At 46.2% G+C, this 26747-nt stretch overlaps 1 protein-coding gene across 1 annotated transcript in view; it reads right to left on the reverse strand.

Annotated features, from left to right (window-relative positions):
* Positions 1-367: 367 nt before the first annotated feature.
* The window catches only part of GAP43 (growth associated protein 43), a 56330-nt gene continuing 29950 nt past the window's right edge, over positions 368-26747 (reverse strand). The window contains exons 2-3 of the mRNA XM_075765484.1: positions 23815-24442; positions 368-1139 (exon numbers count right to left, since the gene is read on the reverse strand). Of these exons, the coding sequence (XP_075621599.1) occupies positions 1051-1139; positions 23815-24442 (717 nt within the window). The 3' untranslated portion in view covers positions 368-1050. The remainder of the gene's footprint in view (positions 1140-23814; positions 24443-26747) is intronic.

Raw genomic sequence — 26747 nt, forward strand, 5'->3', positions numbered from 1 at the left:
TATGGTCCTTGGCAGGCGTCGGACCTTCAGCATGGACCAAAGCTGGTCCTTCCGCTGGGACCCACAGGGTTGCCCAGGATCATCCCTCCAATGTCACCATGCTTCTTCAAATCAGGGCCTAGAGGGCCACTTATTTTGTTCTTTCCTAAAACTGACTTTGATATTTTCATTATTTATGTTAGCAGGTGCTAATGCCTCACTCAAAATCCAAGCCTGCTTCCCTTAAAAATCCCCTCAGCATTGCCAGGGAGTGTGGTCGGTCACTGACCGGTGGTTGAGGAGCACAGCGGGGCCACACAAGAAGTGGCCCACCAAAGACCGCAGGCCAGCAGGATGTACGGCAGCATAGAAATGCGACACGGTGGTATTAATGATCATTATTTTCATTTATTATAATTATTGTTCAGTTTGAAAAAGGAGCCTGGAGCCAAGCATTACGCTAATTGGCACATTGTTTTTTGTTCTTTTAGTTCTGAAAACAAACTGGGGTTTAATATGAATTTTCATTCGTTTGTTGTGTTTGGTCTTTTTTTTTCTTTCGTTCATTCCATCACATTGAAAAAGGAAGAAAAGGATTTTTTTTTTTTTCCTCTTTAGTTTTAACTCACTCGGTAAGTCTGGACTCCTCAGATGAACGTAACATTGCACACACACACACTTGGAGAAGAGAGAGAGGAGAGAGAGAGAGAGAGAGAGCGCGCTCGCGGTGGGCAGACAGACACACGCACGCGCCAGGTCAAAGAACTCTGATACAGTGCAAGAATTTTCCCAAAATGATTGGATCATCATTACCAAAAAACTCGCCATAACAACACCAAGAAACAAAGAAATGTTTAAGCCACACTGTTTGACTGGGATTTTTCCTGCTTTTTTTTTTTTTTCTTTAAATGTTTGCCACACAGAGAGAAAAAGGGTTTAAGTGGGAATGGGAGAGGGATGGACAGGCTCACAGATGTGAGCAGGAAGGGGGGAGATCGAGATTGGGGTGGGAAGGAAGGATAGAGGATAGGGGGAGGGAGGGAGGGGCAATGGGGAGTCATTTCTTAATGTTCAGGCATTTTCTTGGTCCGCCTTGCTCTCTTCTTCTTTCACCTCTTCCTGCTGGGCACTTTCAGTAGGTTTGGTTTCTTCTACAGCATCTAGTGGGGAAAGAGATGGTCCAGGGTTAGTCAGCCATGATCTAGAGCATTCTGCATGTGCACACAGCCATCATGTGTTGGACTGCATGGCTCCAGACTTCTCTCTCCCCAAAGTGACCAAGCTCTCAAATTCCCTGGCACTTCTGCAGCATAGAAAGAACGTGCTGGGGTTCAGCCCAGCAGGCAAGTGCGTAGCTCTCATGAAACACCTCCAGCTCGATCAGAAAGCATATGCAACTGGAAGGAGCCCTCTAGCTTGCTCCTGATGTGGCAGGCAACTGCCATTCATTTCATCAGGCACACTCATTGGCTTACCAGCTGTATCAGACACCTGCATTACCCTTTTACTGAACACACTGACTGTGCGAACCACTGTTGAATTGTTGCCCCCTAATTACCAATGCGGATCCTCCCAGTCAAGACTTAGAGATCATGAAGAGAAAACTCTACATGCACTTGAAGCTTGCAAGACCTAGAATGAAAAGTTTAATAACCTGTAACTCAGACTTCTCTTAACGCTGAACAGAGATCTAGAGAAATATCTCTAAGACTTCACGAACAGGAGCCTTCATCTGGGAGGTTGTCACATCTCTCCAGTTTTCTGGGGTCTCCTTTTGAAGGCAGAGCTGCCCCATGGGAAGTAATGACTGTAACTAGAGGCTGGGTCTGCCTGTCAATCAGACACCTTGTCCTTGGTACACCGTTCACATGAGAAGTTAAAATGAACACTAGGAGCAATCCCACAACAATGAACTAGACAGGAGATCTGAACCGAGAGTAGGGCAGAGGCAGCTGGGAGGGACAAGGTAAATTAAAGGAGTGCCCCTCAAGCTGAAGTGATCTTGCTGTTGGGTTCATTCAGCCCAAGACACCAGGCCCCTCTTACTGCAGCAGGATGGATTTAATTGTCTCTGAGTTCCTGCTGACCAGCTCTCATCATTTTTAGATCAGGGTACACTAACATGTTCCTGGACCTCTTTCAGAAGCTCCACTAAGGTCTATGCACCATGTGGATTGCTTTTTACACGTGAAGGTGACAGTTCACCCAGGGCTGCAGGGCTGTAAAGTAGAATAATGCACAAGGGTCTTAGTGCACTGTAGCGGATGGTCGGCTCCATCCCCATCTCTCCCCGTTCCTCACTGACTCCCCCTCCCACACATACACACAGACAATGGAGAGACCAAGCAAGCAGCATCACTCCAGATTTAGGATAAAGAACAGGGAAAAGAAACAAGTGCTGAAGGGCTGGGTGGTGTGTGACAGATCACAAGATTGGTATGTCACATACCTCAGCGCTGACACTCAACTTACCTCCAAAGCATCACAGTATCTCCAGTGGTTATTCAGAGAGGACTGGGGGGTCCCTGGACAGTTCCTGGCTTCTCTGATGTGCTATCAGATTATGTTATACCAGCAAATAAAATGGGCCAGGGGCTGCTCTCTGGCCCTGAGGCCAGCTGGCAACACACAGGTCATGTCCATATGGCTACACTCTCTTACTCTCCAGAATACGGTGGCTGTGTCTGGGAGCTGTCTGGGGCAAAGCTAGTCGGCCTATTCAAAAATCACACCGTGGCCCACGGTGTCAGCTTAACGATACTGAAGTTCACATGCCAATGTTTAGTTTGTGAGGGTAGCAGCCTCACACCCATGTTTAGCATTAGTGAGAATGCTAATTGGGATGTGAAACTTTCCTTACTGACACCGTTTATGCATTTTGGCCTGGTCCATTTGATGCCATCAGATGGCAGACTTGTATTTGCTTCCAGCACTGGCAGTAGGTGCTGCATTCCTGCTTCCCTCTCCCCCTCAGCTCTTTAGCTTTTAAATATGTTCCTAGGCACCACTTCCATATGGATCACCTTTAAGATGTGTGTAACTTCCTATCCTGAATCATCTTTATTAAAGGCTCTCCTTCTGGACCTTCAAATACTTTTTGTCTTAGTAAACTCTGACTGTTGGTTTTCCAAAAGGAAAAAGTCTGTGGGAACATCCCCATGGCCCAGTACCACATGCCCCTGCACCTGCAAACCCCCGTCAGCAAAAGCATCTGTGGACTTTCTTTCCCTTGATGCTGAACAGCTAAACAGAGTGCTACTCAAGGATTCCTTCTATATATGGTACAGCTACAACCATGAACCAAAGACAAAATAGGCTACTGATTAAAATAGGATGTAAGTATCACTGGAATGCAAACCAGGCCAACTTGCCATAGTTTTGTTAATTTTCCTGAATGACTTGATCACACTCCACTGGGGAGGGAGGGGAGTTCTTTTAATCCTGCTCTTCTCCAAGGCATTCATAACAGGAGATATGTTGAATTACGGAGCTGAGAGTAGAACCCCAGTGCACAACCATCTACCCCTAAATTCAAGCCAAAAGACTATCATTAAGCAGCAGCAAAACATGCTTTGCTATAAGGCTCTGATAGATCCTAGTAAGACAGAATTTCTGGTTTTTTCTGCCTATAAGTGCAAGATGAATGAAAGAGTAACAAAGGATACGCAATGCAGCTTCAGGAACAAAAGCCCCAGAGACTATATTTCATTATGTTTAAAACTTCTGTGTTCCTACTGAAGATTTTAGCACAGATTTTAGCCAGGAGACCCCACAGCCTCCTCAGGGCAGCACAACAGAAGGGCCCGTAATGCAGCAAGCACAGGGATAGACACTGGGAGGTCCCACATACCTGCTGTGATAGTAAGTGCCTTGGCCAAGACATAGAAAACGCTAAGTCGCACAGATGCCCCTGTTACATCAGCAGCTGAAAGTGGGGTCCAGCTCCTACAGTGGTAGGCACTTCACAATTGTCCTAGCAAGATGCGCAGGAAATCTGGTTGCACTCAAAGTGGGGGAGCTGGCAACCTCAGTGATGTGGGGTAGGTTACAATGTTTCCCACACCATCCTTGCTCTTATGATAAGTAGGCAGGTTGAAACACAATTTTCTGCAATGTTTTGTTGCCAGTTGGCTCACCACAGTGGCAAATCTAATTTCCAGTGAGTGCCTGTGGCGCCCAGAGATCCCTGGCTGGCAGAGGAATTGCACAGGGGTACCTCACTGTCCCCGTTGCTCTTCTCTGGGGAGCTGTTAGTGGTAGGGAGGTGACTCTGATGAAGCAGCCCAGGGACCACTGATTTCTGCCATGGCTGAAATAGTCTGGACTGACTCTGAGGTCATGGAGCAGCAGAAAGGATTTAAAGTCACTTCACCACATATTCAAGTCAACAGAGAGGAATCATACAAACCAAATGCCGGACACAGGGCAAACTAGTGCAAATTTTCACGACTGTGGATGTCCCGAGTATAAAGAAGAGGTCAACCTTTCTGAATGAGAATTGTCACAGAAAATTCAGCCAGCCACTCTCCCTCTTTTTTCTTGCGTGGTGTTGAAGCAATAAGGGTAAATACCCTACACACTGCTGCACCCTGCTAAGCTATATCTTATTTTCTAGCAGCTTTAGCAGCATTTCATTGATCTTTGGGATGAGGGAAAAGAAGCAACCTGGTGTTATTATACAGTAATGAAGTTCAGCAAGAGGTAACATCACAAAGGATAAACAATTCAGCATAAAAAATAAAGTTCAAGCTGTGGCACTGCTAAATCACAGCAGTGAAAAGAAGAGGATTCTGTCTGTGCAATGGGAGCAGCACAGCACAACCCTACTGACATCAGGGCCAGTTAACAGCAGTTTCTCATTCACGAGGAGAGGTGAGACAGTTTATCTGACTGACCTTTCACCAGTTTGTTTGATGCAGGCTATTTCTGCAGTATGTTCTCCTGGGTTTTCTCCAACCTGTTTTTCAACGTCCCAGCAAAGGAGTGCAAGGTATCACTGTGGAGACTATTAGGTAGCTATCCTGGGAATTTCATCAGCAACGATATTTCTTACATTGTTTTTTACTCAATACTAGGCTTGATTTCCCACTTCCTTGAACCCTGGGCTGTCACACCTGTTGGTTTGTAGTGGACAGATACAGTTATATAGACAGAACTATACAGTCTTGGCATTTTACATTCGCTTTGCACTTTGTTGGAATAGGTGCAAAAGGTGACAAAAAAGCAGGTGAGAATTCAGGGCATTGAGACAAAATGTTCTGTCCCCTGCTTGAAGAACAAAAGCACATCATCCTGGGTGGCCAAATTTTCACCTGTCTAAAGCTGCACCCCTTCTGAATGTACCAGCACTGTGAGATCTGCTGCTGCAAGAAGAGAGTCCCCTGTGTGCACTTGCAAGCAAGAGAATAAGCAGGAGGTAGTGAGTTATTTATTAAGATGGACCTGGACTTGGGCAGCACCAAGGTGCACGTGAAGCGATTACAAAATGGGAAAGTAGAAGTGGGAGAGGATGGACATCTCACCTAACTCCAGGCATCTACAGAGGCATCTCCAGCTGATCTTCTCACCCTCTGCTCCCTTTTTAATTAGTGGAAATAAACGACATTTCTAGGACTCTATTAACATGACCTATTTAGACGCCTACTTTAGGACTTGCAGCCTAGGAACACCTACATCTTTATCAAGACAAGGTGGAGACATCCACATTTGTTCTAGAGCATTATAGCCACAGAGCAAAAAGAAGGGCCCAAACTAACAAAATGAGAACACAATGTGTGCATGCATGGAGGAAACAGAACAGGAGGGCAGGCTGAGCTGTGATATGAAGCAAAAGAAGCTTGAGGAGGCACCAAAAATAAAGTCTTTCCTGAAGGATAAAGTAAGAATGGCTAGGTCAAAAAAACCCAACAACAAAACAAGACCAAGAACAAAAGCCACCTAGTTTGTGCTTGCAATCATCACCCTCACAGTTGTTTTAATGCACATCAGTCATCACTTGCACTGTTTCTAGTTATTCCAGCACCGTGGTCTCCCCCAGACACAGCTTTGAAATTTTAGTTTGTTTTGCAGCTTTGCCTTTTGTTTCAGTCTTTCAAAACCTATGCTGCAGTCCAAATCATCCTATAGCATGGGATAATTTTGCCGCAGAGACAAGCATCTGTGAGCTGAGCTACCACTAACCTCACTTCAATCTAGCACCCTGGACGGGGCAGCAAAGTTGAGAAATCTTTTGGGCAGCCTCAGACAAACCTTAAGCTGCGACTGCAGAATTGCCTAAGTGATAAAGCTGTGCGGTGAGAGAGGCTGAAGTACGTTTGCTTCCCAGCTGAAGGGCCTATGGCAGAGACATGCTTCATACCTACAGCTCCAACTGGTACCTCTAGGGAACCGCCTTGCCCATGGAAGAGAAACAATATGGAAGTAAACTACAGATTCTTGCTGAAATAGGGTCTTAGAGAGCTCCTGCCCCTCGGCACTCCATTTATTTCCTGGAAAGGGCGAGAGTCATGTCTGTGAGACCTGCTGGGGAGCAAACGCCTTGAACATATGCAGCTCTGGTTGCTGTAACGCTGAAGCAGGCACGCAAGCAGCAGTTTTGCTGGATGGTGGTACTTCCAGCTGCCTTTGCCTACACTGTGCTCTAATGGCTGAGTGTGCAGGCTCCTCTCCAAGTCTCTCCACTGCCCTACATTAGTGAAATTAGGTTGAGTGGATTTCCGGGTAAAACACTGTCTCTTGGGACCTACCCAGCTCCCGTCTGACTTGCCAAGATTAATTAAATCAGAGCAGATATCAGCTTATGACCATAGTAGCAGCAACCTCTCTGCTGATCATTTCTTTTGTGGCTGGTGGCTAGGGTTTTGTTTTCCTTTTTGTCTCTGTTCCACTGCAGATCTTTAAATTACCACAGCCGATGCCAAGAGAAAAGAAATTGCACAAACACTCTGGGATTCTACTACAGATGCAGGGATTTTGCTTTTGCTGCTTTCCCACTGTTTGTATAATTATTGCTGATATTGATTGTGCAGCTAGAACTCTCCCATGCCTTCATGCTAAAGTATTGCCCAGATCTACTCAGTCGCTGCTCTTTCTCTAGCATTTGTCATGCTTACTCCTTTCTCCCTCTGTCCTCTGCCAACTACAGCTTGGTCAGAGATGGAACTGAAAACCTGTGCCTCGTCTGGTCTCCTCTTTGCTCCCAAATATTAATCTGGGTTTTCCTGTCCTGTTATAAGCAGGACCTTGTCTGCCCAGAGATGACTCTGTTTAGAGACATTTTTTGGAGGGTAAAGAGCACTGGAAGGCTCCATTTAAAATCCCTGACCTGTGTCTCTCTTAGTTTTAATGACATTTGGATCCAGATTTGGATCCAGGCTTCACAGCTTGATTCATCTGTCCCGATCCATCTGTCCTTCTAGCCAGCCAGAAGCCTATTCCAGCCAAACGAGGGTAGATCTTAGACTGCTGAAACAAAATGCACTTCAGGTTCAGAGCTGTTGCTTATACAGTTCTCTTGCTGATCCAAGTTAGCCCATTGCAGTCAGCCCTACGATGCGTCATATGCAGTGCTAAAATCCTACGTCCTCCCCACTCGCTGCTTCTGAAAACTGGCAGACTTATGCTGGCCCAGCAAAACACTGAGAAATTAAGGAATTGGGTATTTCAGGTGAGTGGTTGTGTCTGGTCCAGGGGACTGACTTGCATGATTTCTCCCAAACCCCTGGTGAATCCCCCACCTGCTACAGACAGACCCAGGGTACCACCTGGTTCCTGTGAGCCCTGGGGGTCCTGGTGGGCACATGGCACCTGGGAGATCTGCATACCCTTGGCAAACCGTGCAACAAGGTGGTAGGGCAGCATGTCCCCACTGCAATCAGCAGACAGGAGGTCCAAGGAAGTTGTTCAGTAACTACCAGAAAGAAGCAGGCAAAGAAGCCTGTTAAGGTTAAAACAAAAAGGTGAATACGGCCACAATACATGGTAGTTTGGGCCTCCTATTTCTGGACTGCCTCATCTTTGTTTCAGCGCCATGTATGCCAACCTCAGTTGCTTTAGCAGAGCGAAAAAAACAATTTCTGCCGGTCCCATGGCTGATGACTTTGGTCCAAGCTTGGATGGCTGCCTCCTTTTCTGATCCTGCTAAATCCTCAGAGGACAGGCAGCCCCAGTTCTGTCGCCCCAGCTGCCTTTGCGCTTTGTCAGGCTGAAAAGCCAGTGGCTTAGGGATTTCCTCTCCCTCTTCTCCCACCCTGCATCTTCTTCCCCCAGCACCACCATGCAAATCCCACCCTGCATCGGCATCTGTGCATGCAGTAGATGGAAAGGGAGGGAGTGGTGGGAGATGCTCAGGGTATGCAGCGTTGGGGAGGGGGTGCCGAGGGGAATCAGGCTCACGGCTCCATTGCAAAGCATCTTTCACAGTGTCTAGACACCAGCTGCCGGGTTGCCATGGAAACTCCCCAACTTTGGCTGACGGGAGGGAGCAGTAAGGTCTCCAGAGAAATGGGAGTGGTGGAGGATGAGGGTGGGGAGAGAAAAGGGAGGATGTTCCTTGTGAATGTGAGGTGTTAACCCTGTTACAGTTACATTTGCAAATATTTTTGCTTCCTGGAGAATGGGAAAGAAGCACCTCTCCTTTCTTCCACTGCCATTTCCTTCCCTTACTAAAGGATACAGCCAGGCCTGAAGGCTGAGACAAATGACATGCCTACTGCTGGCTAGTCGTTTATTCCTGCCTATTACCAGCACTTTTGGCCCAAACTTCCTATGTACAGTACCTGTAACTGGGAAATTGCAATCCAGCTAGGGTTGGAAGAAGCCTACTAGAGTGGTTAGGTTTTCAGACAGTGAGATCTCCTTTAATAATGCCTCTCTCTTGGCCACTGTCATTGCTACAAATGGATGCAGCTCCAGGGAGGACAGGGTGCTCCCACCTGACAGCAGTGTGATCTGTCACAGTGCTTCTGTGGGGATGCTTTGTTGCACCAGAAAGTGATGGGCAGGTGGGAGGCTGTGTAGTACAGTGGCTGAAGGGGAGATAAAAAAGCCCTTGTGGGATGAGGGTGCCTTGGAGGCAGATGTTTCGCACTGGTATTGAGTGGCCTCCTGCCAAATAGTGTCAAAGGTTCTGACCTCGACAGACTCCTACCAAGGCTCCACGGTCTTTACAGCCAGGGAACCTAAAGTGGAGAAATGGAAGTGCCTTGCGCAGGGTCTCCCCAGCCATCAGATTGGGTCAGAGCTGATCTGATTCCCAATCAGTTGCTCAGCTGCCCTGCTGGAGAAGAAAGGCTGCCTTCAGGAGAAGTTCCAAGCTACCAGCTTCTCCTTCTCCCCAAAAAGGGTGACTCAGTCAAAGATGCCTCTGCAGACACTCAGACCACAGTTCTTCATTATCCACTGCTTGACTTTCCGGCAAGGTAGTGTACTGGTCTTTTTACATACAATATCCAGATTGTACCAGATATATGAGATAAAACAGAATATAATATCCAGATCATACATTTATGATGAACTCAGACCTTCGTGAACATGAAGAGCTGTCTCCCTTGTGACTGTACCAAATTGCTACAGATGGCCAGCAATGTAAGTATTTATCTGGTCTTCATCACCACAATGGCCTAATTCACAATCATGGAGGTATTTTATCCTTGTGGCATTCCAGTGAAGAAAGCAAAGGCTTTTATCTGCATTTTAGAGTGAGCAAAGTATGAAGAACTGGGCTGTGGTCACACAAAAGCCTGTGGTGTACCCAAGAGGCTGAGTTGCCTTGGCTCTTCATTCCAGCATCTCAACCAGTTCCTCTGCACACAGCAGCACTTCCATAGGTGTGATGCCTTCGTTCTGTGATTTCTGAAATTCCACAAAGTCCTAATTTCAAGTGAACACTGGAGGTGCAGTAATCTCAGCAATACCCTCCCCCCTGACAACCATCACATGAAGGCATTCATTATTTCACCTGACAAAAACCTAAGAAGAAATAACCCACAAGTTGTTCTTTACTCTTCTCCTCCTCTGCCCCTGTTGGCTTCATGTAGGTACTGCAGACCAGAATGGCTACCCTTTTTAATTCCTTAAATACCTTGTGATTTGAACAGCTTGAATATAGAGGTTTTTACTTGCTTCCAGCTGTGGAATGTAACAGTTGGCAGCTGGTCTTGGCACATGTTGTGGGAAAACAGGATGTCCCCATCTCATACAACAGTTTCTTTTGTGTCACCCATCTTTTCCCCCCTTGCTGGGCTAAGTTCTGGAGCATGGTTTAGAACAGAGGGTATGTGAGGGGAAGAAAAACAAGGTCTTGATAGGACATACCCATTTATTTTTTAGCCTCTCTAGGGTGATTGCCCTGTGAGATCATAAAGGGAGAAATCAGAGGAGAGATAAGAAGAAACGGAAATACCTGAGTAGATCATGGCCAAATGAGCAAAATTCAGCCTTCCTGAAGTGACTGATTCCTGTACAGCAGGACATTTTAGCAAAGTAATTAATTCAGGGAGTGAAGCTTACAGCACTTTGGGGATGGAGGTTTGGGTTTGGAGAGGTCTGGCAGATGCACAGAGAATAGCACAGCAAGTGACAGAAGTTTGATAGACAGATCAGAGGTCTGCCCATCTTACAGCTCTGCTGATCAGCCTGGCAATTGTGGTAGGATCAGTAGGGTGATAAAAATAAACCCAAAACCACGGCAGACTGCTGGCATTCATGCACTGCTGATCCTGAAATAAAGAGGGTTAAGGAGAGGAACGAAACGTGCAGAGTGCTAGACCTTTGGGTTCTCCATCTACAGCTCCCGCCTCATCACACAGGACCAGCTGCAAGGCTGCTCTCCTCCCCCTGCCCCTGGCAAAATTGGCCAGGGAATATAGGGCAGAGGAGGAAATTTTCCATAATTGCAGCAAAAAGGTCTAGAAATTCCTTCAGTGCATCCAGAATTAATGCACTGCTCCTCCCTCATACTCCTCCCCCTTCAGCTGTCAGTGGCAGGAAAACAAATTGCTGCAGCCCTTACTACAAACCATGCTCCCGCTTCCCTTCCCCCAGCCCAAAAGACATGTGCCATTCATAAGCTGCCTGACTGCTGGTCTCCATTATTAAAGCCTAGAAGGCTGATAAATTGGGGATTCATGGAGCCTGCAAGCCTCCAACAACCAGATTGCCATGGAAACCAGAGGCAGCCTCCATCTCCAGCAGAAATGATATTGATCTAGCTGAAGGCAGGGAATTACAATCAAGGAGAGGATATAAAATGTCTCTTTTTCTTCCCTTTTCCATCCTCCCATTTGGTGTTTAAATGAAGGAAAAATTTCATTTACAGATCATTAGTTTGTTTCTGTCCATCATCACCTCCAAGGCTCTGCAAATTGGATGCTAAAATGAATTAAGTGCCTGTTGTCAGGCCTTCCACAGCCATCTTGTTGGTAACTGTCCCCAGCAGTTGCAACATCAACAACACTAGCTCTTTGCATCAAAAATATTACTAATATTTCCCATATGCACAGCTGGTGTGCACACCTGTAGGATCCCAATGTGCTTTGCGGAGCATGGGCGCTGAAACACAGCCGCAGCTCTCTAGGAGGCAGTTTAGGATTAATGTTGGACCCAATGAAGCTCCTGGGAGCATTTGCTTTTCATTTCAACAGGAGGACGTCATCACATATCTTATGACAGCCTGGACATAGGAAGAGGCTTTTTGAACTATGAGCACTTGTGGGAAAATCCCCACTTTGAGACAACACGGAGTGGCACTGCTGGTGCAGAACAATCCTCCACTCTGCCCCAAATCCTCTGTCTGGAACTGCTTAATCACAGCCCTCCAGGGATGGAAATATCAGGATTCACAACATCCATCCTGCAAAACTGAGTGGGCAGCTGGACACTTTCCCCAGCTCATACTGCAAAGGCCAGATCCTCCTCAGTCTGTCCCTTGGGTGCCTGTGAAAAAGCCTAAGGGCTGGGAGGAGAAAAGCCACAGCTTGCCTTAAGGTGGGAGGTTGGTGACTGCATAGTCGCTTCTTGCACCCCAAGAAATCTCTGTGACCAGAGGTGTGGTGATGCTTGCCTCGTAAGTGCTGAGCCCTAGGGGAAAGGAGGGTGTAGGGTAGCCCTGTGCCTGGCGCTGGCTGTTTACAGAGAGCTGAGCTGCACAGTGGGAAAGAAGAAAGGAGGGAGCTGCCTGGAAAACCTTTCATGAGTGCTCTCATTGCCAGAGGCAGTCTTGCCTGTGAAGATGGCAGTAGCTAGCAGCTAGCAACTAGCAGCTAGTAATTCTGATTTTAATTCAAATCTGGGATTTTTTTTCCTGGTTTTTTTTTGTGTGTTTTTTTTTGTTTGATTTTTGTTTGTTTGTTTGTTTGTTTGTTTGTTTAAAAAAACAAAACCACCCGTCCTTCTCCCAGTTCAGGAGGGACTTTCCAGCCTCTAACCTGTCTGAGCGCTGGGCCAAGTGAACCAGTGTTGCTGTCCCACAGTTGCCATCTCAGTTTAATTGGCTTTTCACAGTAACAGTTCAATCAGATGGGTAATGAGTTTGGCCTTGACATGAGGGCACCCGGCAGGGCAGCAGCAAATGCTGGGAAGACCTCACAGGGGCACAGCGAGGCAGCCCCAAGCCTTGTGCACAGCTGGCCATGCCATGGCAGCACAAGGCCAGGTTGTATCACCTAACACCCCGGAGCTGCAGGTATGTCCAGGTTGTCAATGGTAAAGTCAAAGTTCCTCAGTACTGTCCACTGTGGTGGAAAAAAGTACCCTTATGGGGTGCTAAGACAGCCCTTTGCTGAGCTAGCCTACAATGAGAAGGCTTCTCTCCTTCATCAAAGGACATTTCAGCACTGCAGTGGCCGTCCCCTTCCTAACACTGCCAGCCCTAGGTGGCCCTGCCTCGGCTGTGGAGACAAGCAGTAGCCGCTCCTCCACTATTTCATGCATAGCCAAGGCCTGCTGCAAAGCCCAGCTCTGCACAGGTCCACAAAGACTGAGTTGCCACAGGTCCCACTTGCAGTTTCTAAGTTTTTGGCTAAGGTGGGACAGCCCATACTTTTGGCTTGGGCACCATCATTTTGATAACAGCTGTCACAGAAGAGGTCCTTATCTGAGGCGTGAACCCACCAGGCCTGAGCTGCTCTGAAATTGCTCTGAAATTTCACTGAGGCATAGGAAGTGGCACCCCACCGTTTCATGCTCATGTTGTCTCCCCTGGTCCTCCAGCTGATTTTATTTGCTGTAAAGGTCCTTGGCTTGGGTCTTGCCTGCTGGTTGCAGAGTAATGTCATGAGATATCCACGTGAATGAACACGTCTCTCCTACTCTTCCTCTCCTGCTGGAGCTGTTCCACTTCCATAAATCATTAAATATTCATTGGGCCACAGTAAAACATTGACTCTCTAGACTGGTGGTGAGGGCACTCATCTGGAATGGGAGAGACCAAACTCCACGTCCCGGCTCCAGCAAATAAATAATTTATACAAAGTGGAACAGCTTTAACAAGAGGGATCAGGGGAAACTTTGTCCAATAGCTCACTGGATTGCAGCTTCCTAGGATAAGGCATGGGCCCGTCTTGTCTTCTGTCCCATTCAGGAAGTACCTGACCCTTATGTGCTAGCTACTCTAAAAGCCAGCAAAGGTTTCTCTTAGTACTTTAATCTACAAATCCCATAATTCCTGGTACTGGTACGTTATGTTTGGTTTTGACAAATTAAGGGGTCTTTAATGAAAAAAAGAGTATCACAGAAAAATTCCAGCCTAGCAGGACTCAGAAGCCCTGCATGGAGGTGGTCAAAACTGCAACTAGACTTGATTCCTCTGTTTGGTAGAAACACATGTATGTGTTTTGCCAGAAACAAGGACAAGAAGTAGTTGCATGCTACATCAGTTAGGAATGGCTGGAATTTTCTCCTTGTTCCCTGATGTAAAAATCAGTGACTCCATCCGTCTTTCTCACAGTCATTTGGCTTCAGCCATGAAGAAGGTTTCTAGCTTGAGGCACAAAGAAACGTTTTCTTTCTCATTTTGTGTCTCTTTATTGAGTGCAGTGAACAGTGCTGGGTTAGTATCTCTTGAGACCGAAGCCTGCTGTTCATCCAGTGGTGCTGCTCAGCAGCAGTTCTGTGCATTTCTTCTCCCTGCCTTCCTGCTGGGCCTCATGTGTATTTGGGAGAGGTTGTATCATGGACAAGAGGTCAAGTTCATCCCCTGTGCCTGGCACCATGTTTGGCCACACTGATAAGTCTCCCAACGAAGGCTTGGGAGTAGTGCTGGGACAGGTTTGTGCAAAGAGTACCTTCATCCCCAAAGACAAGCTTAAAGGCACGTACCAAAACTGTTTACAGTGCTGAAGGATCTTTCAAACACCCACCAGTCCCACTGACTTGCAAACCTGCAGCACCCTGAATGCCCATGCCGAACACTAGGAACTGTACCGTAGGATGGGTGCAGGACTGGGCAGGTGTGGTACAGGGTTAGGAGATCTAGGTGACAGTCATGCCTGCTCATTGGCAATAAAGAAGTTACTTCCTTTCACTGTGCTTTCACCAACTGGAGCCCTGGTGTGCTAGTTGAATAACAGACTGTGAATGCAGACAAAGGGTCAGACAGAATTGGTGCTTGTATAAATTGCAGCAGCCCTACTGAAGATAACCTCAAAGCAGCCCTCTGATCAGACCCTGTGAATGCGGGGGATATCCATCCCTTCTGACCACAAGGGAAAGCAGAAGACCAATATTACAATATTGCACTGAGCCCCTCCCAAGGGAAGAAACATACAGACCATTTGTGAGCAGATCTAAGATTAAGACCACAGACTCCTTCAATTTAGACATCTTTCCCCGCATGCAGCGGGGCACGCTCCAGCTCAGGGCTTGGTCTCCTGTGGCATATCCCTTGTTTCAGCACTGATGACTGAAGATTACTCTGAATTGCTTATGACATGGATGTTGAAATCACGGGTGAAATCCTACCCTTACATAAGTTAGTGAGGCTTAGATTTCAGCCCTGTAGCTGCAGCTACAGCTGGTGAGCATTGCCTCCAAATAGGTTGTAAAAGGTGGGAGGAAGGATGGAGGAAGAAGGAGAGTTTGGAAGAGAAATTTTGGAATAGGTAACACAGGGTGTCTAAACTGGAATACATACTCTTTCATTTCTAAGCCCACACCCAGTGAGGGAATGGAGTCCTATACTCATCTGAAAACTAGGCAGTTATGGACTTAGTCCACACGAGCTTGCACCCACACCTCCCTCCTAGAGGCTTGTGTCATTTCCAAATCAATGGGTGCCCAAAGCCTTTAAGAACAGCAAAGGGGTTTTTTAAAAGTACTTTCCACCACTCCAACTTTAAATTACTTTTACTTTATTCCATCTTTCATCTCTTCAAATGGTTATTTAGTAAGGTCTTTGAAACATTTTTCACAGCTGCTAAGACAGTTCTGCCAAAGTCAGCACCACTGGGGAATGCTCCTGCAGACTGGTCACAGCTCTCGCTCCTGCCCTCCCATCCCTTTCCCTATACGTGCAATGCATTGTCAGCTATGGTTCTGCAGCACTGCACCACTTCAGCATTGGGATTTGGATGCTGTTCTAAATGTCAGAGAGATTTTCTTCTTCATTAAGCCCTGTAGGTTACAGGTAATGTCCAGTTATCATTACTAGCATTCCCAATTACTGTGTCTTGCTGAAGAAAGATGGAGAGGTTGAATAGTGTCTTCCACCTTCTGCCTTCTTTCACAATGAAAAGAGGACTCATTTGCTATTGCTTCAAGGTACAGCTGGAAAGTGTGTGGGCCTTTGAATACTGGATAATTGGGACCTTATGACCTTTATCTAAGACTTATTTACATGAAGCCTTGAGTCTCACTTTTCCTGTCATTAGGAGAAGAGCATTTTCCTTTACATCTCTGGGCCCTGTCCAGGTTCCCATTGTCCTTTTCTTGACTACTCTGCAGCCCTGCAAAGGGCAGGTGTCCAACATGGGGTCCTGGCTGCCAGGACCTCAGCTGAGATTTTCAGCTCTGTTCCAGTGTCCCATGCTGACAGCAATGTAGCTAAGGATACAGAAAGAAAAAAAGAAACATTTCCACAGATCACATTCACATTTGGAGTTGATAAAGCCAAGGCTCTTTATATGGTACAGGCCATTAGAGCTAAAGGATATGCAGGGAATACAGAACTAGGAAGAAAGTCACAGTTCTAGTAACCTGCAAAACCAGACCAGGCTCCCCTGCAGAGAACAGCTAAGCACACAATAGCAGCACTCTCCATCATTCAGTTCTCCCCCACACATTGTCATTAAGTGTCTCTATTTTCTGCCTGAAAGGCATTCAGCATCAACAGAGAGGAAAGCTAGGGAATGAGGAAGTCCTCCTTTAAGTCAAGCTTGCAGCATGAATGTAGTTTTGAGAAATGTATTGTGGCTAAAGACCTGTTCAAATTGAGCTTGTGCAAGTTGGTCTTTCACAGGTCTATTGCAGGTCCAGAACTGGAGGTGGAACCTGTCCCACAGAGCTGATGCCAGTGGCTTGACTTGTAAGCCTCCTGTCACTGCCTACATTTTCTTTGGTTCTCTTGGCCACTGCCCAATCTCACAATTATCTGGGTGAATAAAATATTTGTGCAGTGCCTTTACAAAGAGGAGAACTCCCAACTCCACAATGGACCTGGATGTCATTGCAGTCAACAGTGCTTATTGGGCAAATGTCTTCAGAAAGCAAAGATGTTGGTGTGCATAAGGACTAGGATGAGGAGCAAAACAAGAAATGTTGCCTTTCTGGAAATACATGTATACACGTACAGCCTTTTCTGGACTAATGTGTACAGTGTTTGTCACCCCATCTCATAAAGGACATTTGCAGGTTTAAAGGGAGTGCAGAGGAAAGCAACAAAGATGCATGGGAATAATTTCATATAAAAAGCAATTGAAAGCATTATTTGTGGTTTCTTCCGGAAAGAGGTGAACAACAAGATCCTATGCTCTCTGTGCATATGCACATGCTGTATTATGCTATATATAATAAGCAATGGCATAAAGGAGGGCTATGAGAAGCTTTTGGGTGTTCTGTGACATAGCACAAGTACAGAAGGATATTTAAGGCAATGGTGACAATTCATTGGTGAACTTTCCAGCCGTTGTACAGTTGGTTGGAGTTGGGGAAGCTGTTGACACTTAGTCAATCAGATATTGCACTTTTATATATATGCCATATAAAACCACAGTTATAATTGGTATCAAAAGAGATAACACATCACATTTTAACTGTGAAACCAAATCCTAGGCAGCAGAGGACAGGGATGAGTCCTAGCTGTAGAGAAGTAGTTAATCCCAAATCTGCCCATGGCAATATTTGGTGCTAGCCACTGCTACAGAAGTACAGTAAATTGATGTTAGGTCTGACCTGGCTTAGGAATTCCTATGTTCCTCTACGGTTATTTGCATGGACCATCAGGAGCACAACTTCACCTTGCCAGAGTCCAAGGGGCTGTCGCAGAGATTGGAAGTGATCACTGAAGTGCCACTGATAATCCAGTATTAATGCACCTATTATACAGCACTCAAGGAATGTCTAACTAATCTGATCATGCTGACCTGGTGAACTTTCCCAATCCCTCTCCTCTGCACGTGGCAGTCATCTGTGCCACTGAATCAGTACTGCCACCTTTAAAGTGCTGCTCCTTGGAGCTGTAAATCCCAGCTGATACTCTACAAGCTTAAATCCATATGAAAAGTTCAGCCTACTTGATCCTAGTGTAAAGACACTAGTGTGGTGCAGAGTACTGCTGGCAGCTACAGCAAACAGCTGCCACTTAAATTTCATCCTCCTTCTGTCTATTCTGTCCACTGGTCTGCTACTGGAACCCTTCTCAGAAGAAAATGTGGTTATCATTTATGGCAGAAAGCCTTCCTCCCATGTGGGGATTTCACAGCATTTTCTAAAGTTGGTCTGAGTGCGCTTGTAGTGGACCACTGTGGAAAACATTCTAACAAGGAGATAGTGATTTTAAGCAAAATCTATGTGGAGTTTAACCATTGGCCTTGTCTGTAGAGAGCCGTGTGTTAGCGTGAGCAGCCTCTATACAACATGAGCCCATACCATGACATTAGTATGCACTGCCTTAAATAATACCACCTGTATGTACTGCTTGTAAGACCCCCTTCCTATGGTGGCTTTTAAGAGTGTAATGCTCTCAGCAAACCTTGGTATGTCATGTAGAAAGTTCAGTATTGCACGGGTTCAAGACTGATAGCTTTGTTCAGTTGGAAGAATACTATAAAGGTGTGAAGAAGTGTGAGGCTCGCCAACTTCCCCATGAACAGGAACTCTGTGCAGAGTGTCATGATCAACGAGGAGGGGCTCAGCCAATACTGCAACAGCTGTGGTTCCCAACATCAGAAAGGATGAAAGATTGCTGTCACCTTTCCTGTAATTTCCATCCTTCACAAAATAAATCAGTTAACCAGCCTTGAGTGTCCATGCCTTTCTTATTGAGGTCCCAAAAGAACTGGTACCTCCTTGGTACAAAAGAGTGGTTAACCTGCTCTCCCTTTCCAGAGTCAGCCCACACCTTGTCATCAGTAAATATGCTTAGTGCCACCTAAGATTTCATTAAAAGAGATCAGGTCCTGCTTCACCACTAGCTCACTAGCTCAGTTCCCACCTACAGGGGGTAAGCTGCATCTCATTAGAAAACAGCAGACATGAGGCACACATGGGACCAGAGACAATATTTCACTGCAACACTGGAGGAAATCCTGCACCTGTAGCAGGTAGTGTGTAGGTTTCCTGTTCTATGGAAAATTGTGATATTCCACTTTCCTCATCCTGCCCCTCACATAGCTACTTGCACCAAGGCTAAGCAGGCTGTGAAATACATATGCAATGCTTATACCTATGTAGACACAATGCAAAGAATAAAAAAATTCAGAGCAACAGAGGACTAAGCACATACTTTGACACCTTTCAGCATGTTGCAGGTAACTGAAATTGCATTTATATTCTTTCTTTGTTGCTGGAGTAGTACTATAGACAAGAAAATGCTGGCATGCTTGCTTAGAGTTGTTCCCTCTGGGGCAGTCATGGGAAGACTACTGTATTTGCATCACTTTCCTCAGCTGCCAGGTGTAACAGCAGAGATAAGCTCCCGTGAAACAGGAATGGCAGTGAGGGTGTTCTGCCTCATGCCAGCTACCCATGGGCCAAGACTAAACTTCCAGTTATACAACTGCTATCCCCTTGCGTAGTGCAGGCTGTACCTTCTAGCTGATACATGACAATAGACAGTCCCTCTTTCCAAATCTTTATATAGCCAGTGCTCCCTAGGTGCAGCAAGTATTGTCCTTGCATCAATATGCTGACTGAACTGACAACAAAGAACTGATTCGACTCTAAACCATGAAAAAGGATCTGCAGGGACTTGTTCCCTCTGAGGAAGTGAAGAGAAGATGGTGCCTCCCAGTGCTCCTTGCTTGCAGGATACAGGGCCCTGGGGGAACTGCTGGCCCGCTTACATATGAGGCAATTGTCATCTGGCTGATTTTTCATTTCAGCTGTGAAACTGCTCCATTGTAAAGCTATTTCATCAAGCCAGAGAAAGCATTCTTCATTCCCCAACAAAAGAAGATCCATTTGTTTCCTTAGGCACAATTTACCCTTTCACATTCCTGGGCTTTGTTGTATTCTTACCTGACAATCTGAGAGTGCTTTTGATGTGAGCACTAGCCAAATTTGGAGGTGAGACTCGAAAACCTGGGAAAGTACAAAGAGAATCTAACGTTGTGTGACATTCACTTCCTCTCCTCCTTGTAAGGCACACAGTAGCCCATCTTCTTCCATAGTCTGCTGTGCTGGGTGCTGGTCTTGCTTCAAAGCTGCACTAATGTAGACTCTTTCTAGTGACTTTGATGGAGACTCTCTGGATTTAAGCCAATGCAACCTAGATTAGAAGAAGTCTCACTTCCTCATCCATATGTAATGTATAAATTCCCTCCTATCACTTTTGAATTTTGTCCTGTTGAATAGGTTGGCATCTAAGGCAGCCTCTCTAAACACAATGCCAACACCAAACAGGCAAAAGCTGGATCATAACAAGAAAGCCTATAAACGTAGGTCTTGGCAAGGATGCTCAGATAAGAGAACACCTTCTTGGCTTGTAAAAGTCACCCGCCAAAAGGCATAAAGACAACTAAGAGATTGTCCTTCTTACACCAACCCCCCATTGCCACTGCACAAAGCCCACCGTCTCCTTTCATGGTTTACCCAGGGTGGAATCCATCTACTTTTTCCATATGCTTTCTTGTACACTGAGGATTGCTTAGAAATGGCCCTACTGTACAATTGGAAACGTGTGGGGTACCAGATCAACTAATACTGGATACAGGACAGTTGTTTGAAGTCGTTTCCTGAGCCATTACCAATAGACAGAGTATGTGGAACTGAATAACAAGGAGAGCTGAGGGCTGTCAGGGGAATTAGCAACTAGTATGAATAATCACCCTGCCTCTCCCCCACTTCAGAAATACTAAATATTAAGCAATAAATATTGTGCCTTTCTCTTTATCTGGTTAGTTATTCCTTTCCCCTCTTCCTGTCTTTTTTGTCCTGCCCTTAGATGAAGGTGTCCTTGCCTTTTGCTTGTGTTTGCACCGGGGAAGATATCCACAGATAACATGATACAGCCGTTGTAGTAAAATTCAAGGCAGATGAACACCACCACACAAAAGTAGCACGGTCGGCACGCCTCACGGTAGTAGCAGCCAAGCACGCCATGGCAACCAGCCAACCGATGACACTGGCTAGGAGCCAATTCGATTTATTTTTGGCAGCCTGACACCACATACTACAGTGCCAGTCTTCGATCACAGAAACGATAAGAGATGACCTTTGAAAGCCAAGGGGATGACTTCTGGGAGAAGAGGACTGATGAAGCTGAAAGAGGATCTGTCCCCAGGCTGGAGGAGTACTGGAGTGGCAGATGTTTGGTGGCCCTCCCTCTTTCATGAATGACCAAACCATCGCAGCCGTGCCAACAACCACCAGTGCTGTGTTTGCTGGGGGATGACTGGGAGAAAGGTCGAGACATGGCAAATGTCTTTAAGTCTATGGAAAGAGCAAGTACCAAGAGAGAAACAGAGAGGTTTAAAGAGATGAGAGGGGGTCATAGGATGAAGATAGGAAAAAGAAAACATTGGCTTTCTGTCAGGAAATATCTCCTGTCAGTGGGAACTTTTACACTCTGATGATACTCTTTTGTGGAATATTCTTTAAGCTTCTTAGTATTCTGGACATTGTGTATAGAGCGTATTGCAGAACACAACCCAGCATCCTCAGAGAGCTGGACAAGAAGGCCTATTTAATCTTTTTTGCATTTCTTTCTTGGATGGCTCTGGGGGCACTTACCCAGCTGTTCGAGTTTGTGACTGGAAGGTGGATATAATACTGGAATAGGAATTTAGAAAAAAATCTATATTCATTAACATTTTAAAGAGACTATCAGTTTGACTGTGGCCACACACCTTCCATGTTTGCTTTCTGCAAACATCGGAAAGCTTGAGTATTACTGCATGCATATTGAATAAGTATAAATAGATGCACACACTGGCCTTGGACACTCAAACAATCACTGAAAACTCATTTTTAAATATAAACTTGATTGTAGATTTTCCAACTTACTCTTCTGGGTAGATATTTACATAAGTTACAGTATCATGTGCAAATGCATATTAAATAATGCATTTAAATGGCCACTTCAAATGATGTTAAAGTCAACAGGAACAAGGGGAAGATATCTCCAAATAATTTAAAATACTGCATAGAAATAAACCATTCTTTGATGACTGGTGACTCAAAACAGGTAAAATTAAGTAAATTAAATAGCCTGCTACTATGAATTTCCTACTTCTATCCATTACAGCAGATTAATCTGAATAAAAATGGAATGTTAATTCAAAGCAGAATCATTATCCCGTTTAGGAATAAGGCACCCCAAGTCTTAAAGAAGAGTTAATTAGCACTCATTATCCTGTGTACAGAGGATCCCAAAACACTGATTCACTCAGTCCTATTTTTGCCATTATACCTTTGCCCAAGTATAAAACCAACACAAATACAGCATGCAACATACCAAATTAGATTTTGGAAATCACATGGCATTTATTTTGCCAGTCAACTCATCACACAAAGTAAGAACAAAGGGCTAGAGACCTGATCAACAAAAAGCCAACTTGGACAATGCAATTTCAAGGCTTATCTCTAGGAATGTTTAAATGAAAGGAGGTAAAACCAGCAACTCTTTGTTGTTGTGTACATTCAGTTTACGCTCATGCTCTTGAAGGCTGCTCCCCTTGTCCATATCTTAAATCATAAATGTTCTGCATGAGCATGTCTCCCAGTGCTTATCTGTCCTTTTGGATACCTGTTCTTTCCTATCTATCCACTGTGTTGAGCAGGAACAGAGTTTTCTGAAGCCCTGAGTTAGCTATGAAGCTTGGAAGTCTAATTAGAGGGTGGGAATTGTCATGTGTGGAACAGAAGTAGTGGACCAAATGAAATGATGGAGAAACATCAGTAAGTTCAAGATTGGATGCTGAGGCTCCGTAACATTTACATCAGGCTCTTTATAAATATCAAGGTGATATGCCACATTTTTGCCCCAACAAGCTAATGAAGGCAAAATGCCCTGTACAACTGAATGTCTCATTAATGTGGAGGCCAGTTATGCTTGGCGCTGTCTCTTGATTGAGTTTCATGTCATGCCTTCCTCTGATGTTGCCTTTTTTTTTATTTATGTTCTCTTTCTTTGATAACATAAGGAAGGTAAAGAACAAGAGCAAAAGTATCGTCAGGTCTTTGATGCATTTTCTACCCAGCTCAGGATCACAGTTCAAAAACGGCTCTTCTTTATGGCTTGGAAACACTACACCTCTGTCAAAAATGCTACTTTTGCCTCTCAAAATTCTTCACCTCTTCCCAGGGGAACTAGTTAGGCAGAGTTGCACTCAGTCAAGAGCAAAGAATTGAAAACACCTCCCAGAGCGACTGTCTGCATTCAACCCTCTCTTCTGTCCTCACTCACTGAGCTGTCAGGGCCTTTAATCTTCCCTTTCCCTACCTGATCCTCTTACCATGTGGGTCTGACCCAGCTGACACATCTAAAAGCTTCATGCAAGTATGGCTGTCATGGGCTACCCCAAATACAGAGGCTGGAAGTATTGATGTGAATGAAACTGTAAGCAATGCTGATAAGATGTTCCTGACTAGGATGTGGTTGTACCAAGAATCTCATCCATTTACAAGCAGATGGAAAAAAGACCCTTTTGGCTCCTTCTTGACCATCTCACCAGCAAGGCTAAATAGCCTCCTGCAGTATGAGAGGGCTTTTGCCTTGTGAGATTTTCAGCTCAACTTGGCAGCCTCCAGTAAGCTGGTATCAGCTCAGGCTGTTTATTTACCCCACTGGAGCTGCCTGTGCTAGTGTGACCGGGAATGTTCATCTCCCCCGCTAGCATATGCAGAGCTTGGGGAGCTCTCCCAGGCTCCGTCAAGCCTCCTAGCTGGCTGACGCTCCCACCACCGTGGAAGAAAGGGCTGGATGGCACGAAGAACAGGAGCCTCAAGAGGAAGTGGGAGTATTTTGGAAGTATTTCCAAAAGCTGCTGGGAAGCAGGGAAGAGGCTGTTAAGCAAGAACATGCAAGTGCCACCACCCCTAAAACCCAACAAGGGGATTCCCTTCTTAACTCTCAGTCTGAGCCTGCACCCTGTTGGTGGCCAACCTCAGATGCATCCCCAAGAGACCAAGGGAGGAATCCATTCCTGGAGAGACCCATTCCCTAGCAAGTCATTCACTCACCTGTCTTCTCTTCGGTTTGGCTGCTCTCCACTGTCTCCATTTGGGGTTGCGCTGTTGCCTTGGCAGTAGCATCCTCTGCGGCAGGGGTGGTGGTGGCAGTGGTGTCAGCAGCAGGCACGTCGGCTTGTTTAGGCTCCTCTTTGTCTTGGGCTTCGTCAGCCTTCAAGGACGGCGAGTTATCAGTGGAAGCTTTAGTGGCACTTTCCGTTTCGGCGGCAGCAGCAGCAGCGGACTTTTCCTCCGAGGAGGCGGCAGGAGTGGCAGCCTGTGGGGCTGGCTGCTCTGAGCCTGTGTCAGCGGCTCCATCGCCTTTTTTCTCCTCCGCTGGCGCGCTGCTGTCCTTGCTGCCCTCCTCCAGCTGGGCACTGTCAGCAGTGGCCGCTTCTGTGGCAGTGGGAGCCTCGCTCTCCTTGTTCTCGGCCGCTCCGCCAGCAGGGCCTTCCTCCTTCTTGTCGGCAGCATCAGCCTCAGATGCCGGGGCATCTCCCTTCTTCTCCCCCTTGAGCTTTTTCCTTGTTATGTGTCCACGGAAGCTGGCCTGGATTTTGGTGGCTGCCTTATGAGCTTTATCTTCTGGTTTGATGCCATCTTGCTCAATCTTTTGGTCCCCGTCCTCATTTTTTTCAACCTTTGAAGAAGAACAGGGGAGGAGGGCAGAGGAGAAAACAGGGAGATAAGTTAAGATTTCTCCAGGTGCAGGCCAGGCTCTGGTTTGATTGGGAATGTCCCACCTTCCCCTCCTGCTAACCAGTGACAAGTTTCAAAGCAGCCTTTTCATTTGGTACAGGTTTGAAGCCAGGTGGCTCTAATTTCATCCTAGGGCTGGACAGACACAGGGGGCGGGGGTTGTAAAAGGAATTTAAAGCACCTCATCATCTCCTTCAGCAATGCTGAGAGCACCTTGGCTGTGTGGAAAGGCTTGCACCAGCTGGGTTGTCTCTATTCCCATGATTTATTTTCCCATCCATTTTGAAATGCACCAATTTTTTCCCCTACTCATTTTCAAAACACTCTCCCGAGGGAGATTTTCACAGTCCTTCCAAATCCACCTTTGCCTTCGAGTCTTTGTTTCTTTTTAATGACACCTTGTTTCACAGGTGTGTGACTCTAATGACACCAAGTGTTTTGTCCTTTATAGCTTTTTGGCTCAGGATTGCCAACAGGGAATAGTATTGCTGCCCGCCCCACCGCAGATGCATACTGTCAGACATACACGGATATTCACAGGATATACTTCTCACAAATGCCCTGCCTGCAAGCACTCCAAGTACTTTGCCTTTGCTCCCCACTCACGGTTTTAATGAAGGAATGATAGACAGATAGATATCAGTCCTTCCAATTTCAGCAGATTATTATTTCTCTGGCTACTGAGAGGGGATAATTCAGGCTTGCAACAAAGAACAGGCATTCCCCATGTTTTTTAGACTTAAGCCACGCATTAGAGTCTTAAATGGGACCAAAACAGAGCCCGTGCCTCATGCTGGCCTGCTGCAGACTGATAATGCTCAGCTGGTAAACCCCCACTGAATCTACAGGACATACCATGCTTCACCCCAATAATTTAGCAGCCCTTGGGCAAGTAACAGTTCAGCTGTGTACTGATGAAAGGACACTGTTCTATTAATATTCCCATTGGGAAGCATTCAAAGGAGCTACTCGGAAGCAGAGCCACTGGCCTCTTTGCTGTCTGCACCTGGTTTCCCACACTGGCTCAGGTCACAAAAGAAAGAAAACGAGCTGGCTGAGAAAGATAGCGAGCATTTATTCCTGGGTGGAGGAGGGAGACCACTCCTTAGGCCATCACAACCGAGAGGTGCCATCTGGGAAAGGCCCAGGACCAGAAGAGTAGAGGGAGGGGACAGCCTAAAAATACATTCAGAAAGAGTGCAACAGGAATAAGGGAGAAGAAGCTACTGGTGCATGCACATGTGGCACTGGAAACACCATGCCTGTGAAGAGAGGGAGACAGGACTGGCCACACTGGCAGCGATCACTGGGAAACTGACTGGAAGTGATTATTTCCACAGGGTGAGACAGCGTCAAGCGCACACGTGTGAGTAAAGCTGTGCCAGTGAACCAAGCGCTTGGCCACTGGCATGCAGAGGTTGATACCCACTATCTCCCGCTGGGTCCCCAGTGAGCGCTGGATCCCCCACCCTAGCACCTGGTGCCCACTTGGGATTGTTCCCCAGGTAAACAGGGGTAAGCTTGAGGGGGTATGGTGAGCTTGAGGGGGTATGGTGGCCAAGGAACGAGCAGCCCCAAATCATCAAGGAAAAGAAGCCACTCCACACAGCTGTGCAAGGGTTGAGGATGGGTCTGTATACAGCGGCAAGTCTGGGAGTGAGACTAGGCCTCAGGATGCTTATGTAGGGGGTGAGTGAAAAGCATGTGAATGAATGATGCAACTGATATTAATACACAGAATTCAGCACAAGGAGTTTTCATGCTCCTGACCATGCCCAGGGACAAGATGGTTGTTGTACCTATCACAGGGGCGCAGCTGAGCACTTACATCTACACTTCCCCAAGTGCATAAGTGACGTGGTACAGAAAGTGGGCTTCATGTTCCTCTCAGCTTGTCAGAGAGCACGTGATGGTTATGTGTGAAGACAATGCAGACGTTAGCATGCTGTAACCATCCATGCATGTCTTTTGCTTGCATAGCTAACTCTGCATTGTGTTACTCAGCATCTGGGTAACCTTTTCAGCCTATTTCAGCGCAAGGGGATGGAAACAAAATCCAAAGTACCTTTAAACAGCATGTTCACAGAACAGCTGTGATCTAGCCAGGGTAGTGCAGAGCTCTGCACAGGCTCATCCATCCTGCTCCTTGGGCAAGCTTTTGCAGCTTGCAGTAAGTCCTGTGTTGCTGTGGCAACATAACTACTAATACCTGGACTAGCTGGGTTAAGGAGAGCTTGAGTATGCCC

Source organism: Balearica regulorum, chromosome 1 (genome assembly GCF_011004875.1).
Source record: "Balearica regulorum gibbericeps isolate bBalReg1 chromosome 1, bBalReg1.pri, whole genome shotgun sequence".
NCBI classification, from domain to species: Eukaryota; Metazoa; Chordata; class Aves; order Gruiformes; family Gruidae; genus Balearica; species Balearica regulorum.